Genomic DNA, 14,593 nt, shown 5'->3' on the forward strand with positions numbered 1-14,593 from the left:
CAACCACGTAATTTGACAAAGTATTCAAACTTTTCAACTCTGACATCCAAAGGGGCTTCGTGAATTTCATACACGATTATTACATTAGTTACGTGGCTGTCCAGACCTTCACAGGTAAAGTATAGTTGCTGTTTTATACATGTTGTACTTTCAGGGCGATTTGAAACTACTAGGGGGCTGGTAAGTAACTATTAGACTGCACCCAAGTACTTCTAAGAGGAATTATATTACCAAATTATTTCCCCCTGGAAACGATCGAAATATAACGTGGAATGAAGGGGATATTACGGTCGTAATGGATCTTTCATTGGACGGATGTAGTTGAGGGCGGGGTAGAGTGGGGGGGGGGGGTTGTGGTCGGGGAGAAGCCGTAGCGATTGAATGTTTGCACAATCATCTGGAGAAAACAATAGTTTTATCCAGGGGGTAAAATTGAGACTAGCGGAGTAATATCGTCTTTCGGTAAAGCACAAGTTATATTTTTATATGCACTATTAGCTGCAAACAGATCTTCGTTGCCGTTATGGAGAACTTTTCGTCTAGTTCATGTTTGTTTTTTCTACAAAGATACCTAGTCCGTGTCTAGTGTAAGCCTCTCTACTTAAAGGTCACTATAAGATTAACATAAATGAATGTTTCCACCTGCGACAAAGCGTGATTGAGTAAACAACATTTATTACATAACGTCGATAACATATAGCTATTGCATACAGAACATTAAAATGAAGTGTACTTTGATGTTAAGCTACGTCTGATGATCTTGCCAATATTCAACAGCAGTATTTGGTTCAGGATAAATCCCTTCAGAACGACTTCAGTTTTTCTTTTAATTATGGTTCTTAACATCTTAACACGTTTTAGAATAACACAAAGGTATACTATTGAACAATATTGAAAGGACGAGTTGTGTTGGATTTATCATCAGTGTGTAACTTTTAATAGTATGAAGAAATCTTATATTTTATACATACGAAAATCATTGTAATTTGACCCCCACCCCCACCAAAAATGACCTGTTAACATATTAAACTGTGCAAGAATGAAAAAAAATTTGAGGTCAATATTGTAAAACCATAAGTAGTAGTGCGGATATTTCATGCATCAAAATGAGATCATTATTACGAGTAAAACTGCAATTATTTAAGCTATATACACTTTGCTTAACAATCATCAACTTTAAACAGTTATGTATATATGTGTGCGTATATGTATGTGTGTGTATGCGTTTGTTTTGTATTCTGACCGAGGACTTGAACAAAATAATTCCAGGTCCTCGGTTGTGATTTCTAAAGAATCACCACGTCCTCAGAAGAATTCTATTGCATGGGGTATTGTTAAGGTTAGGGTATGGGGATTTGAACAATGGAAAATACAACGGGGTCCTCGGTCTGAATGTTATTCAAACATGTATGGGTGCGTCGGTGTATATGTGGGTGTATTTGTGTGTAAATATGTAGTAAGAAATCGGTTTACGAATGATTCGATGATGTGGCCTATGCGAAAATCACTATAATAACACATTGATGCAACTGGTTTACAGTAATGAAAGACCGTTGTCATTAGTGATAGAGCTTCCATTGCTACTCATGATATTTTGTATCCATGAAGTCACCACAAAAGGTTAACATGGGTTTGTTAATGAGAGCACAGGCTAACTTGTTTCACTGTTAAACCTGCAGTACCCCTAAGCAGCTTATGCAATATAAAATATAGTTAATGAGTCGTTATGATTGCAAAGACTCGAATTTTTATTTGTCGGTGCGGCGTGGATACGATAGTGATTGTTCTAAGCTGATTTCAATTGTCAATTTGAACTAGTTATTATGGGTTTGAAATAAATAGAAAAAGTTCTGAATGTTATTGTTAAGAGACATGTTGGTAGTCTTGTATGTGTTAATTTGTTGTTGTTGTTGTTTAGATGATGCTGTTATTATACAGAATCTATCGAATCTTCATCTGGGTGTATCTAATGTTGTGATCAGGGCCAGGTAGATTATCCCAACAAACAGAGTTTTTTTAAACCACAACAGCTAAGACTGGCATTTTTTATTGTAGCGTGGTAGTGGCCATTGAGATTGCTATGACAACATCTGCGATACCACCAGCCACCACGTTTATGCATTGCACAGTTTAAATCACTTAAGTCATCATTATCCCGATCGTTAGTACTAAATTGCAACTTGTAGTGATCCCGCAACCCATCAGCTGCGAAGAAGAAGAAAAACAACAACACAGATTAGAACATTGCTATCACACTGACATGTGTAGGCCTGTTACTTATCTAAAAATTGTAATTGATTTGTGTAAGCATTAAATTAAAGCAGGATACTTCGTGGAAATTTCTAATTATATTTAACAATTGCAAATATAGGTGTTTGGCTAGAACGGGAATCGAACCATTGCCCTTGGTATTACATCCTGATTGTATATGTTCTGTATATAGGTTTTAGGGTTTTTTATATAGGTGTTTCCAGGTTACTGTACATAAATACTGGGTCATTTAACTTTCATCGTATCCTGTAATCTCTTCGTTATATATATTACAAAACAATGATCTTGAATGACAGACCTGCCAGTCACTTCACTCGCTAAGCTTCCACATCACTATACAGTAAGTTGGGAAATCTTTTAGACAGACATCAATCTAAACACACGATTTTTGACTCATTTGAAAGGCTATTTCAAGAGGAAAAGGGCGTGACTAAAGAATGTCTGCCAATAGGAATCTAGAGTCTACAGATATTTCAAATTCATTTTCATTTATTTATTTGTTTACCATCGTAGTACCAAGCTAATTAGTCGAGCCTAATTAGCATCGCATTAATCGATCTATCTAGTTTAAATACCTATATCTAACAACACTCCCTAGCAGGTACTATAGCGATGTAAAATAATGTTTGATCTTTCTGCTTGTCCCGTTGAAAGTGCCTAATTCGGACAGCCGGTAAAAATAACTTATAGCCAGATCAACTCTATGTCCAACACGGCATATGAGCCGTGCACAGTTATCAAATCAACAGTTCTGCGTCATACATGAAAACTCACCGCCGGTTGTGCCTGTGAATGTTCCCAGTTCAGCGAGTCGGTAATTGTCATTTTCATCGTTGATTCGGAATAAGTCATATTTAGCATAGTATGAAGATCCATTTCTGTCCACAAGATCAATCCTGAGTGTGTAGTTACCTTGATTGGTGAGGTAATGCAGCTTGTCATTTCCCAACCAAAACTCACCATCCAGCTCACCAAAGCCTTCTTTATAGCTGGTCCAGTTACGATAAAAATCAACGGAACCATTAACACGACGTTGGAACACCTGAAAAGAAATAACACGAATAACGTGTTTCAGTATTTGAACGTATTAATCGCAGATGTAGGGACGTACATTCTGTTCACACTAACCCTTGAAATATAATTGAATCGAAACTGCTTTTTGTACTAACTTAATAACTACCTCAGGGATTCGTGTAACCATCCAAGCAAAATATATGAACAATGAAATACTCTTTATTTGTTAATTAATAATGAGTAATGATTTATATTTAGAGGTATATCCACTCACTGTCTTCATAGATAAATCAGTTATTATAAAACGAGTATCGTCATTCAATGTCTAAACAAGTATTTGTTATTATATGTAAAGCTTATAAGCACCCTTTTAATCCTATTAGCATGACGTGAAACCAACGTGCTTAATGTGATCCGCTTTCACAAATTCACAATAAATGTCAAAATGACAAAGTAAACATAATTAAAAAAAATTAACAGAGATCGAAATATGAAAGTTATTGTATAGCCATTACATGAGAACATATCAACTTACAATTTATGACTGCAAATGAAATTGTTGAAGCTTACTTTGAAGTATTGAACAATATATGTTACAATTGGAGGGGAGAGGAGAGACCGAGGAGGTGAAAATGGGGAGTAGCTGTCATCATTATTTTCCCATTATTTGTGGCATGATATTAGTTGATTTTTTTAACAGACATGTTTATTCGTCTCACTTTATTTTATTTTATTAAACCAAAACCTGAAATTGATATTTTAAAATTAAACACCGAAATTGTCTGCTGTACTTACAGTCCATCCTCCTCCGTCAGTCATGTTACAATAAGCAGTAAATGGTGATCCAGTCCAGCTAGTTGGTTTAATGGTGTAGATACCACTGATGCCATTTCCGCTATCATAAACACCTTTACAGTCGGGGAACTCGCAGCTCTGGCCATCACCATGGTAACCAGTCTTGCAGTAACATTGACGAACATTGTTTTGTTCCTCACACAGTGCATTGGGGCTGCAACTATATTCGCCATCCCACGTGACATTGCCGTTGATACAGTGGGCCCTCTCTGTACACTCAGGGTTGACATAAAATCCACCGGCCTGTAGAGTACAATAAAAAATAAAAAAATTATAACACCTATAACAATAACAACAATAATAATAATAATAATAATAATAAGCACTAATTGAGTCGTATAGCATGTGATCACGGTAAATTAGTGTACAAAATACTATGAGAATCGCTAACAAAGTGGTAAGTTATATAGTTACTGTACATTATGATTGTATCCCTATCCTTGTAATGCACTAAGGGTGACAAACAGTAATGTGTCAACTATTTCTGCAAAATGGTATTGAAGTCGCTTCCCACCTCACAATACAACCGTATAAAATGCTGAAAGTGTCATGCCATGAAGGAAGTATTAGCTGTTTGAATGAAGTATTTGAATGACTGCTTAGAGCGTATTAACATAACATGTCAATGGTTATTCAAATTCAAGACTCGTGTACTTTAAACTTGGTGAATCCGAGTGGTGATATCATAGCTGTCATAGAAACCCAAATTTGTTGATCAGATTTGCAATTCCAGGAATTGAAACAAGTATTTGTTATTTGTTATTGTTTTAGTTTATGTTATTTGGTTAACGTTAGCTTGACTTGTAATCTTAATATCAAAAGAACTTGATATTTTGGTAATGAGAGATAACTTAACTTAGGTACCAAATATAAATCACATTGGTGCTTTTGAAATAAATTGAATGTGACTTTTAGGTTATTATAGAATGTTGTTATGAACAGAAGTGAAAGATTAACTTATTGAACAAAGTATTTTACCATAGTGCACATGCAGAAATGGTAGGAGGATATATTTAAGGTTTATTAATGAACTTATGTAATTGTAAGTAATTTAGTGAATTAATATAATCTTAGAAAATGGTTACAATTACAAATAACATGATTTCAACAACAATTCACAACATTCCTTTGGAGATGTTTATTCTCATCAATTTTTCAGCAATGATATACGTTTTGTTTTATATAAGTTCTGGAACTTGATGAAGTTCTTTTCTAAAAATTAATTAATAAAGTTATATATTTTTGACTGAAGTCATTACTCTAATATTCAAGTATTACATATAAAGTTAGTTTGTCAATTCCGAAAAGATGGGTATATGTTATTGTTCGAACATAACAGCATATCAAATGATTGCCAAGAATTCTGTTTCATTCTTTCGAAATGGATCGTCCTTATTCATTGTCCTGTTTCATTATGTTAACCTATGTATGAATGAAGCAAATATATAGATAAGATTTTATCAAATACAATAGTTTTGACTTACCGAGATGATTTTAGTGGTACTTGTTAGAATACATGCACAATGGTCAGGCGTCGCACAGCCAAAGTCAGTTCCATTGTAGCAGAACTCCATACCTTGTTCACAAACAGTTGTGGTAATAGGAGACGTGTTAATCTGGGAGGAGGTGTTGTCATACCCGGTTGTATGATCTTGATTGAAAGAAAATGAAGCACAGCAACATCTTACTCACAACTTTAATATCTGACCAACTGTTTTTGATAACTGCCATTATTAACCTTAAAAAAGAAATATATTTTGCTGTTTAACTTCTTGGTTAATTATGTTTTCAGTATGCACTGCAATGTTCACCCGCAATCATTTTACAGTTAATTCACTCTCCCAACAGTTCAATCGGTGGCTTGATCCTAGTTTCTGATTGGTTAAATGAATCCATATCGGTGACTCTATATGATTGGGCGTTAAAATTTGTCGGCATAGAAAGAAAAAAAACATTATCACATCTAGATATCACGAAAAAAGAAAAAATTAACCGCATATAGTTTTAAAAAAATGTCAAGGATTACTTCACATCCTCCTCAGATGCGCTAGTTGCTGCTTTAAGTTTAACGACTTCTAGCAGAATTATTGCAAGTTATAAAACAATTTCTCCTGAAGAGAAATTCGGATTCTTCCATAGTATTTGCCGTTCACGTGTTAAGGTATTTCAAAAGCAATAGTCTTGAAGACCGGTATATATTACAGAATAGGTATATATGTTTCTGCCTTCGGTTTCGTTAAGCGTTGTTAGGATAAATAAACACTAAACATCATTTAAAATTGTTCCGTGCTGCAAATATACGTTTCATGACAATCAGTTAAAAAAAAAATGTCAAAAGGCTTTGTATAAATGTTTTAATCCTTTCATTTTGCCTTACCTTGCGAAGCAACTGTTCTCTTAGGAGTACATTTAAAATAGCCATTCACTTTATCCTCCGTATCTTGTCCTGCATATTAAAAAAAAGTAGCGAATCAGTTGTTACCATTACGACATAAACATGAATTCGGTTTTATTAAAAATATTTATTCATGTAACTCATAAGCACATTTGTGCATTCACTCAACCCCTACCCTGCCCCCCCCCCAACCCGCCCTCATTAGGCCTACTCAAACGTAGCTGAGATTCGACACAATTCAATTCAGTTGGTAAAGTGTAAATGAGCAAGGTATAGACGAGACTATAGGTTGAACAATAATCTGTGACGTCATATAGAAAAGATGATGAGTCATTTATATTATCCTTTACATTCAAATTTGTGTTTGTGAACTTGCACTGTTGGTGCACCTGTATAAATGAATACCGTTTAAAGCTTCTCTGGTATACAGGTCAGTTTACATGACAGAAGACAGATCATAGTTGTGATCGAACTATAGGTTTACTGCGGGGGTGGGGGTGGGGGACTGAATTAAACTCTTATTATTCTCCTGTTATGTGGAAATACTTTTACATTTTAAGAAATACAAATGTCTAAGAATTAAGCAAAAAATCATTCAGCTATTGTTGTGTTAACTTAACCAGGTTCATAAGTAAAGTTAAGAGAGCTTTCTCTTGCTCGTATGAGGAACAGCAAGGGTGCACCGTGTATAACATACACAGGTCCCCTTCCCCCCTCCCCCACCCCCAAAAAGGAGAAAAACTATAAATCAGTTGGACCGGTTTCTAGTAAGATGTATTGTTTTCAACTAGTAAATTCTCTTGTCCCAGATTTTAGAATAGATTCGAATAGATTCGAGGGATACATTGTTGCTGGTCATGGCCGCCATTTGTAAAATAATTGATATAGGCTTACCTTTGCAGCAACTACCACCGAAGAGAAAAAATATGAGATATATTCCTTCCATAGTACGCACACACAGTACCATTTTTCAAACCTTTAGAGAAGAGTCTATCCTGACCAAAATGGCAAAATCTTCCAAATGTTTCAAAACCACAAGAGGGAGATAAATATTAGCTGAGTGAGAGTTTTGAGATTGAGCTATACTAAGAATATTGCTGACCGACATGAAAAATCGTTAGTGATTGTTTAAAGACAGTATACACCTATCTGATTTATCCTCCGATTTATTAATATCCTTATTGTTTTTGCCTTTATTTTATATTTCTCCCTGAAAGACTCTTGAAAGAACAAGTGACGTCACCGTTTGCTGGGAACATAATACAATATAAAAGCGCTTGAAAAGAAAGATTATACTAGGGTCGCTTTACATTGTTTCCATATTGTTACTACAGGCAACCAGATGGATGAGTTTATAAACATATTGACTAATATATATGCAAATCACACAATTTTATTAAAGGCCGACCTAAACAAACGGTAGCAATAAATAAACCAATTTTTCATTCAAACAAACGGTCAGTGCTAACTGCTTAGAAGTGAGTAAGTAACGTGTACAAATTGTCTCATTTCTGCCAGCAGCAGTTAACAAACGTTGTCATAGAGACGAGGGGATTGCTGACTGTATCCTAGCCTTTGAGGGGGCGGGGGTTGCTGGGTTTGGGGGGGGGGGTTAAGAAGCCATGGAAATACATGTTTTCTCATTATCATAATATACTCTAGGAATATGAAAACTCCAAGGAAGTACGTCAACACCACTGGCCGTTGACAAATGTTGATTGTTTACACAAATCATCGTAACCATCAACTAAGCCTATCATTGCAGCTATACACGCAACATGTTAATGTGAAAATTAATAGACATATAATTGTGAACTTTTATATACGGTGGTTTTGAAAGGACATGCTTGTTGTTGACTTAGCCTTTTAATGTAGAATAACAACACGACGGATTTGTATATTTGTATTGAGCTGACCAACCACGTAAACTGTCAATATAGTCACACCTTGAAACGATACGATAATATTATATTTTGACAAAAATGATGAAATTGTCGAGTTGCTGCGTTCCACGTCTCTTGTCAATACGTATAAAAATGTCGACATGATGATGTAGAGTTGAAACGTTAAGAGAATATTATACCTTAATTTTTGCTGCATTGCAGGGTTATTTTTTCAACTCGACGAGAAAAAATAATCATAATAATAATGATAAAAAAAATATATAAAAAATATAAAAGCTTCTTTTTCGACGTGTTATACTAACATATGTGTAAACATACTAACACGTTAAGTGTATAACTCGCCTATCCCACCAGAAGCACGGTAGTCTTCTCATCCTCCCTCTGTCATTACGTCACGAGTGAGAGAACAATAGCCTTACGTCACAATGAGACTAGTGCTTATAATCCAACAAGCTAGGGAGGTTATTTCCTTCAAGAATTTGATTATGCTACAGAATTATGGCTTATACTTTCGTTGTTAAATAATTTAATCTTAGTAGATTCAAAATACATGCTCACCGGTTTCCCCATGTAATCACTTAAATTCGTTTATATTCACATAGAATGAGATGTTTACGATAACATGGGACCATTTTTTAATATAAAATAAATAATAAATAAAATGATTTAAAGGAACATAAAAATATAGATGACCGACGATAGGCCATCAGATGTCTTTGCTACAGCCATTGAGAGGTTGTATATTATAAATCTTCTGCATTGGTACATCTATTAGAGACAAACTAAAGAAGCCCTACAAACAATGTAAACTCCGCTCCCACCCTTGATGGTATTGCATTTAGATCTTACGGTTTTTACAAAAGAGCCCCACTTGCTAGTTCCTGTGAACACGTCTATTTAACGTTTATACTTCATGTGTTATTCAATACTGCTATTCAAAACACGTCACTGGATATGGTTGTTTGTGTAACAAAGTATGTGTGTGAATGTATGTATGTATTTTAGATCCTCCTGCAAGCAGGAACTCGCGAAGAAGCCTCATTGCCTTATCAAAGCCGCAAGCTGACCGAAGTCAGTCTCTTGGATGCATAGTTCACGTCCATGATTATGAATTGTCAATTGTCAACAACTCTGTAACTGGACGACATACATTAATCTGGGAGTGAAGTATGTAACATATAGTATGTAACAAAGTGAAGTATGTAACATATTAATCACCTTTAAAGGTCATCTTTGTTTATACTCATTGAAAACTGAACACGTACTCCTGGTAACGATAATCTCAATTTATTGGCGGGAAAGTAGGTTGTAATGACTGAATTGTCAATATCATTGTTACGGGAGCTCTTAACTCTTACTGGCAAACTATGGTCAACAACAAGCTATACATATATGTTGAGGTGATAAATATCATAGAATTTCGTTTTTAACATGAGACTTTATGTGCTTCTGAACCCTATAGATCCATTATGAAGAACGAGATTTAAATGTGAGAAGCTTGATTTTTCGTCCAAATTTGATAATTTTGACCTCCTCTAAAGACAAATGGCTTCTTCTACTCAATGTGTTAATCCTACACCGGTTTCGAATCTCTGGACAGACAATTAGGGTCCATGGCCTAGTTGGTTCGGGTGTCCACATATAAAGCGGGAGGCCCGGGTTCGAATCCCGTTGGAGGCTGGAAGTTGTTCACCGCTCTGGATTTTCCAACTCATTTATACTGTCAAATATACAAATATTCATTTTCCTTGGTCCTTTATTTCCATTTCTTTTAACAAAGTTTATACATTTATTTATTTCTAATGTTTCGATTCGTCGCTTTTGAAAATATGAACTCTTTCTCATTTTTTATTTTTTTATTTTATCTAACCCATGTAAGCCAAATCCATGCCTTAACGGAGGGAGGTTTGCAAGAAGGAACATGGGTGTTATATGTAAATGTACTGCAGGATATACCTGTGCCATTTGCGAAAATGGTACGTATACGCATACAAGCCAACCGAAATAGTAAATGGGATAAGATGATTCACATCAGTGGATAACCTATTGTGTTGTTTTTTCCTACATTCATAGAGTTTCTTAGTCTATACCGGTACAGTGGCTATTCTAAAACAGTTAACCTTACCATATCGTTTCAGCGTACAAGGACAATACTTGTAACGTTATTATGAAATGTAGTTGTAACTTCCTCATTCTTATATTCGGCATATGAAATAATCCACGGCTGCGTATCTTTATGGTGAAACAGCGGGTAGAGACTATAAGGTGTTATGAAAAGTCATATAAACTGTAATGGTTCATTAAACTTCAATTGTCTTTCTCTAATAAATTTTAGGACAAAACAAATTGTCTATTGTCTCACACACAACGGTAGCTGACTAACCGCATGTTAGCGACTAATGCAAGGTTATTATAATTGATATAGCTTTCCTATTAGCCTATACTAGATAAAATAAAAATCAAGTAATATAGTAACCAAAATTTCAGCTAGCATTTCACTGCAAGTCTCACAGCAAATTTGGCCAGACGGAGGCCATGTTTGCTTTTCAAGGTAAAAGACGGCCGCACGATTACCGACTAAATTACGAAGACTGACAATGACGCAATTCAACTATACTTCCAGATCGTGATATAATTCTCGATAGTCGTTAACAACCACAGTGACACGACTGACTCCCCACAGTGACATAGCAGACTCCCTACAGTGACACAACTGACTCCCAACAGTGACACAACTGACTCCCCACAGTGACACAACTGACTCCCCACAGTGACATAGCAGACTCCCTACAGTGACACAACTGACTCCCCATAGTGGCATAGCAGACTCCCTACAGTGACACAACTGACTCCCAACAGTGACACAACTGACTCCCCACAGTGACACAACTGACTCCCCACAGTGACATAGCAGACTCCCTACAGTGACACAACTGACTCCCAACAGTGACACAACTGACTCCCCACAGTGACACAACTGACTCCCCACAGTGACACAACTGACTCCCCACAATGACATGACTGACTCCCCACAGTGACATGACTGAGTCCCCGCAGTGACACAACTGACTCCCCACAATGACATGACTGACTCCCCACAGTGACATGACTGAGTCCCCACAGTGACATAGCAGACTCCCCACAGTGACACAACTGACTCCCAACAGTGACACAACTGACTCCCCAAAGTGACACAACTGACTCCCCACAGTGACACAACTGACTCCCCACAATGACATGACTGACTCCCCACAGTGACATGACTGACTCCCAACAGTGACACGACTGACTCCCCACAGTGACATGACTGACTCCCCACAGTGACATGACTGACTCCCCACAGTGACACAACTGACTCCCCACAATGAAATGACTGACTCCCCACAGTGACACAACTGACTCTCCACAGTGACATGACTGACTCCCCACAGTGACACGACTGAATCCCCAAATTGACACAACTGTCTCCCGACAGTGAAACAACTGACTCCCCACAGTGACACGACTGACTCCCCACAGTGACACAACTATCTCCCGACAATGACACAACTGACTCCCCACAGTGATACGACTGACTACCCACAGTGACACAACTGTCTCCCGACAGTGAGACAACTGACTCCCCACAGTGACACGACCGTCCCCCGACAGTGAGACAACTGACTCCAAACAATGACACAACTGATTCCCACAGTGACACGACTGACTCCCCACAGTGACACGACTGACTCAACACTTTACTTTTTTCTCAATTCATTTTCAATTCACTTATTGAATTAAATAATTTGTGGGCGTACAAGATGTTTATCAGATATCTCGTTCACACTATGCCGCTTTAAAACCCGGTCATTTGGGTTGTTTATCTGCGTCACTTCTACCAAGCCATGCAGTACATAAGACCTTTTCGGCCACTGATAATTAACCAGTTATTAACTATTTAATCTAGAAAATAATTATTATGGTCTTACAGTTTTGCATGTGGATATCAACTGTGTTTGATTTGCATTGTTCTTGGTCTTTTGGCGATAGATTTAACCTGACAAGGTTCTTGTTTCGGCGACATTATCTGTTCTTTGGAGGTCGAATGAGGCATAACCTTACTTCAGACAAATTGTAACAGGGACGAATTTAAGGGTGGGCCAAAGGTCACGAATTAACGGGGGCCCCCACACAGAGGGGGACTGCACATATTGTCATATTTTTTTATTATATATTTGTGGTATTTCAAAGTATGCATGGTTATTTAATAAGGTGTAAGTAATACTACATGAAAGTAATGTTATATCTTAGATTTATTTTACTAAAGAGAGCAATGAGTGGTTCAGGGGCCCCCAAATTTTTAAACCCGGCCATAAGTTGTAATCAAATCGCAACAAAGATCAAATTGAGTTGTAGACCTTACCTTAAAGAAGAGGACCGAATAGAACACACAACACAATTGAATGCCTGTCCTTTATCATATTACTGCCATGGAAGCCAGACTAAAAAGTGGACCTTCAGTTTGAGTTCAGGACTATTCACATGTGAACATGTCTTCTCATGCATTCATGCATGCATTCTCATGTATGCATGTATTCTCATGTATTCTCATGCATTCACAGTGAACATGTATTCTCATATTTATACATGTGAAAATCATAAACTTAGTATAATGGTCACTATCGCGATTAAATGCTTCGATTCTCCATCGCAGTCAGTGTGAAATACCACTCCATGTAATCAAATGTAAGTTCGTCAAAATGTATTCATAACCATGAATTGCGATTCCATGAAACCCTTTTCAACAAATCTTCGCCCGCTTAAGCACAATACATACGAATACTTTAATTGACATCGATATTTCTAATTCATTCCTGTTGAAATCCCAGGAAGCAGAAAAACATATTGTTTCCATTTTGAAAGATCTAACATGTTCAAAAACGTATTTTACGATGTTTTTGATGGGTTCGAAGCAAAGGTTAAGAAGAATAAACGAATCCTTAACGCTTAACGCGTCTTTCCTTACAGTATGCAGGGAAATATCCCCCCCCCCCCCCCTTTGTTTTCTTCAATAGACCCTTAATGTACAATAGCCTTACGCTACAATGCAACTGACGGCTTCTACATTAGAATGTTCCCGTCACAGACTAAGGTATGTACAAAAAGGCTTCCTGACCTTGAATTTACTAAAACCCTAAGGTCAAATTTAAAACGATCTAAGCATGTTCACATGTAATATCAGCAAAATTTCGAGTCAAGGATGGGGAACACTGTACGGACTTTGCCACGTAAAATCAGTCTGAAGAATTATGTTTGAATGATCTATCGATTGATGGAGATACTAATTCAGATTTCCAAGCAGGATTACGGCATTCGTGTGTAGGCCTATTGTGAACAAGTGCTATTCTCCAGGTTTGAATATATATATATATATATATATATATATATATATATATATATATATTACACATTACAAGTTTACTGTTGACCTGGGGTGCGGGATAGGGTGGGAGAAGTCAGAGATGGTCTTCCTAACCTGTAGCCTTTGCGTAAGAAGCCCCAACACCCCACACCCTGCCACCACCCCCCCCCCCCTTTACTCCATGTCTTTTCCTTCCCTTTGTTCCTAGGCCCACTCAATATGACATTGGGTTGAACTAAAATAAAATTATCGAATAACCGTTAGAAATTTTGAATTTGAACCATTATCCGCCATCGCGATATTTATTAATTTTTTACTGAGTTAGGTTGTAGGATGAGGTTGAGCAGTCGAATCACACAGAGATTATGACAGAAACCACTGGTCAGATGAGAGGAGGGGTGTGGGTCTACTCATGAAGCTATAAACTCCATGGTCTACTCTAATTTGTCAATGGGCAACAACAATGTTTGTCAACACTATACAGTGGGTTGGGTTTATTAACAGTTTAATACACTATAGCCATGACGATCACGCGTTAAAGTGGCTTGCATCATTGGACTGAGTCAACCGAAAGAGGTACACTAGATCAAAGAATAAATTATGGACTGCGTGGGATGCAGTATTTGTAAAAAATCCTTGAATATAATTGATAATGACTGGTGGTTTCAGTCTGAACAGACTGTTAACTATAGGGTTAAATGTTACGGTAGGGTGGGTTAGCAGAATAAGAAGGTGGTTAACTTGGGGAATTAG

General features: G+C 36.9%; 1 protein-coding gene across 1 annotated transcript; it reads right to left on the reverse strand.

Moving 5' to 3' along the window:
- Positions 1-1,755: 1,755 nt before the first annotated feature.
- LOC139973065 (fibrinogen-like protein A) lies at positions 1,756-4,146 on the reverse strand. Its single transcript, XM_071979432.1, has 3 exons — positions 4,081-4,146; positions 3,046-3,313; positions 1,756-2,205 (listed from the first exon to the last, which is right to left on the reverse strand). The coding sequence occupies exons 1-3, from the start codon at positions 4,102-4,104 to the stop codon at positions 1,994-1,996; spliced, it is 504 nt and encodes a 167-aa protein (XP_071835533.1). The 5' UTR covers positions 4,105-4,146; the 3' UTR covers positions 1,756-1,993.
- Between the last annotated feature and the right edge of the window lie 10,447 nt (positions 4,147-14,593).

The sequence above is a fragment of the Apostichopus japonicus genome, chromosome 9 (assembly GCF_037975245.1).
Source record: "Apostichopus japonicus isolate 1M-3 chromosome 9, ASM3797524v1, whole genome shotgun sequence".
NCBI classification, from domain to species: domain Eukaryota; kingdom Metazoa; phylum Echinodermata; class Holothuroidea; order Aspidochirotida; family Stichopodidae; genus Apostichopus; species Apostichopus japonicus.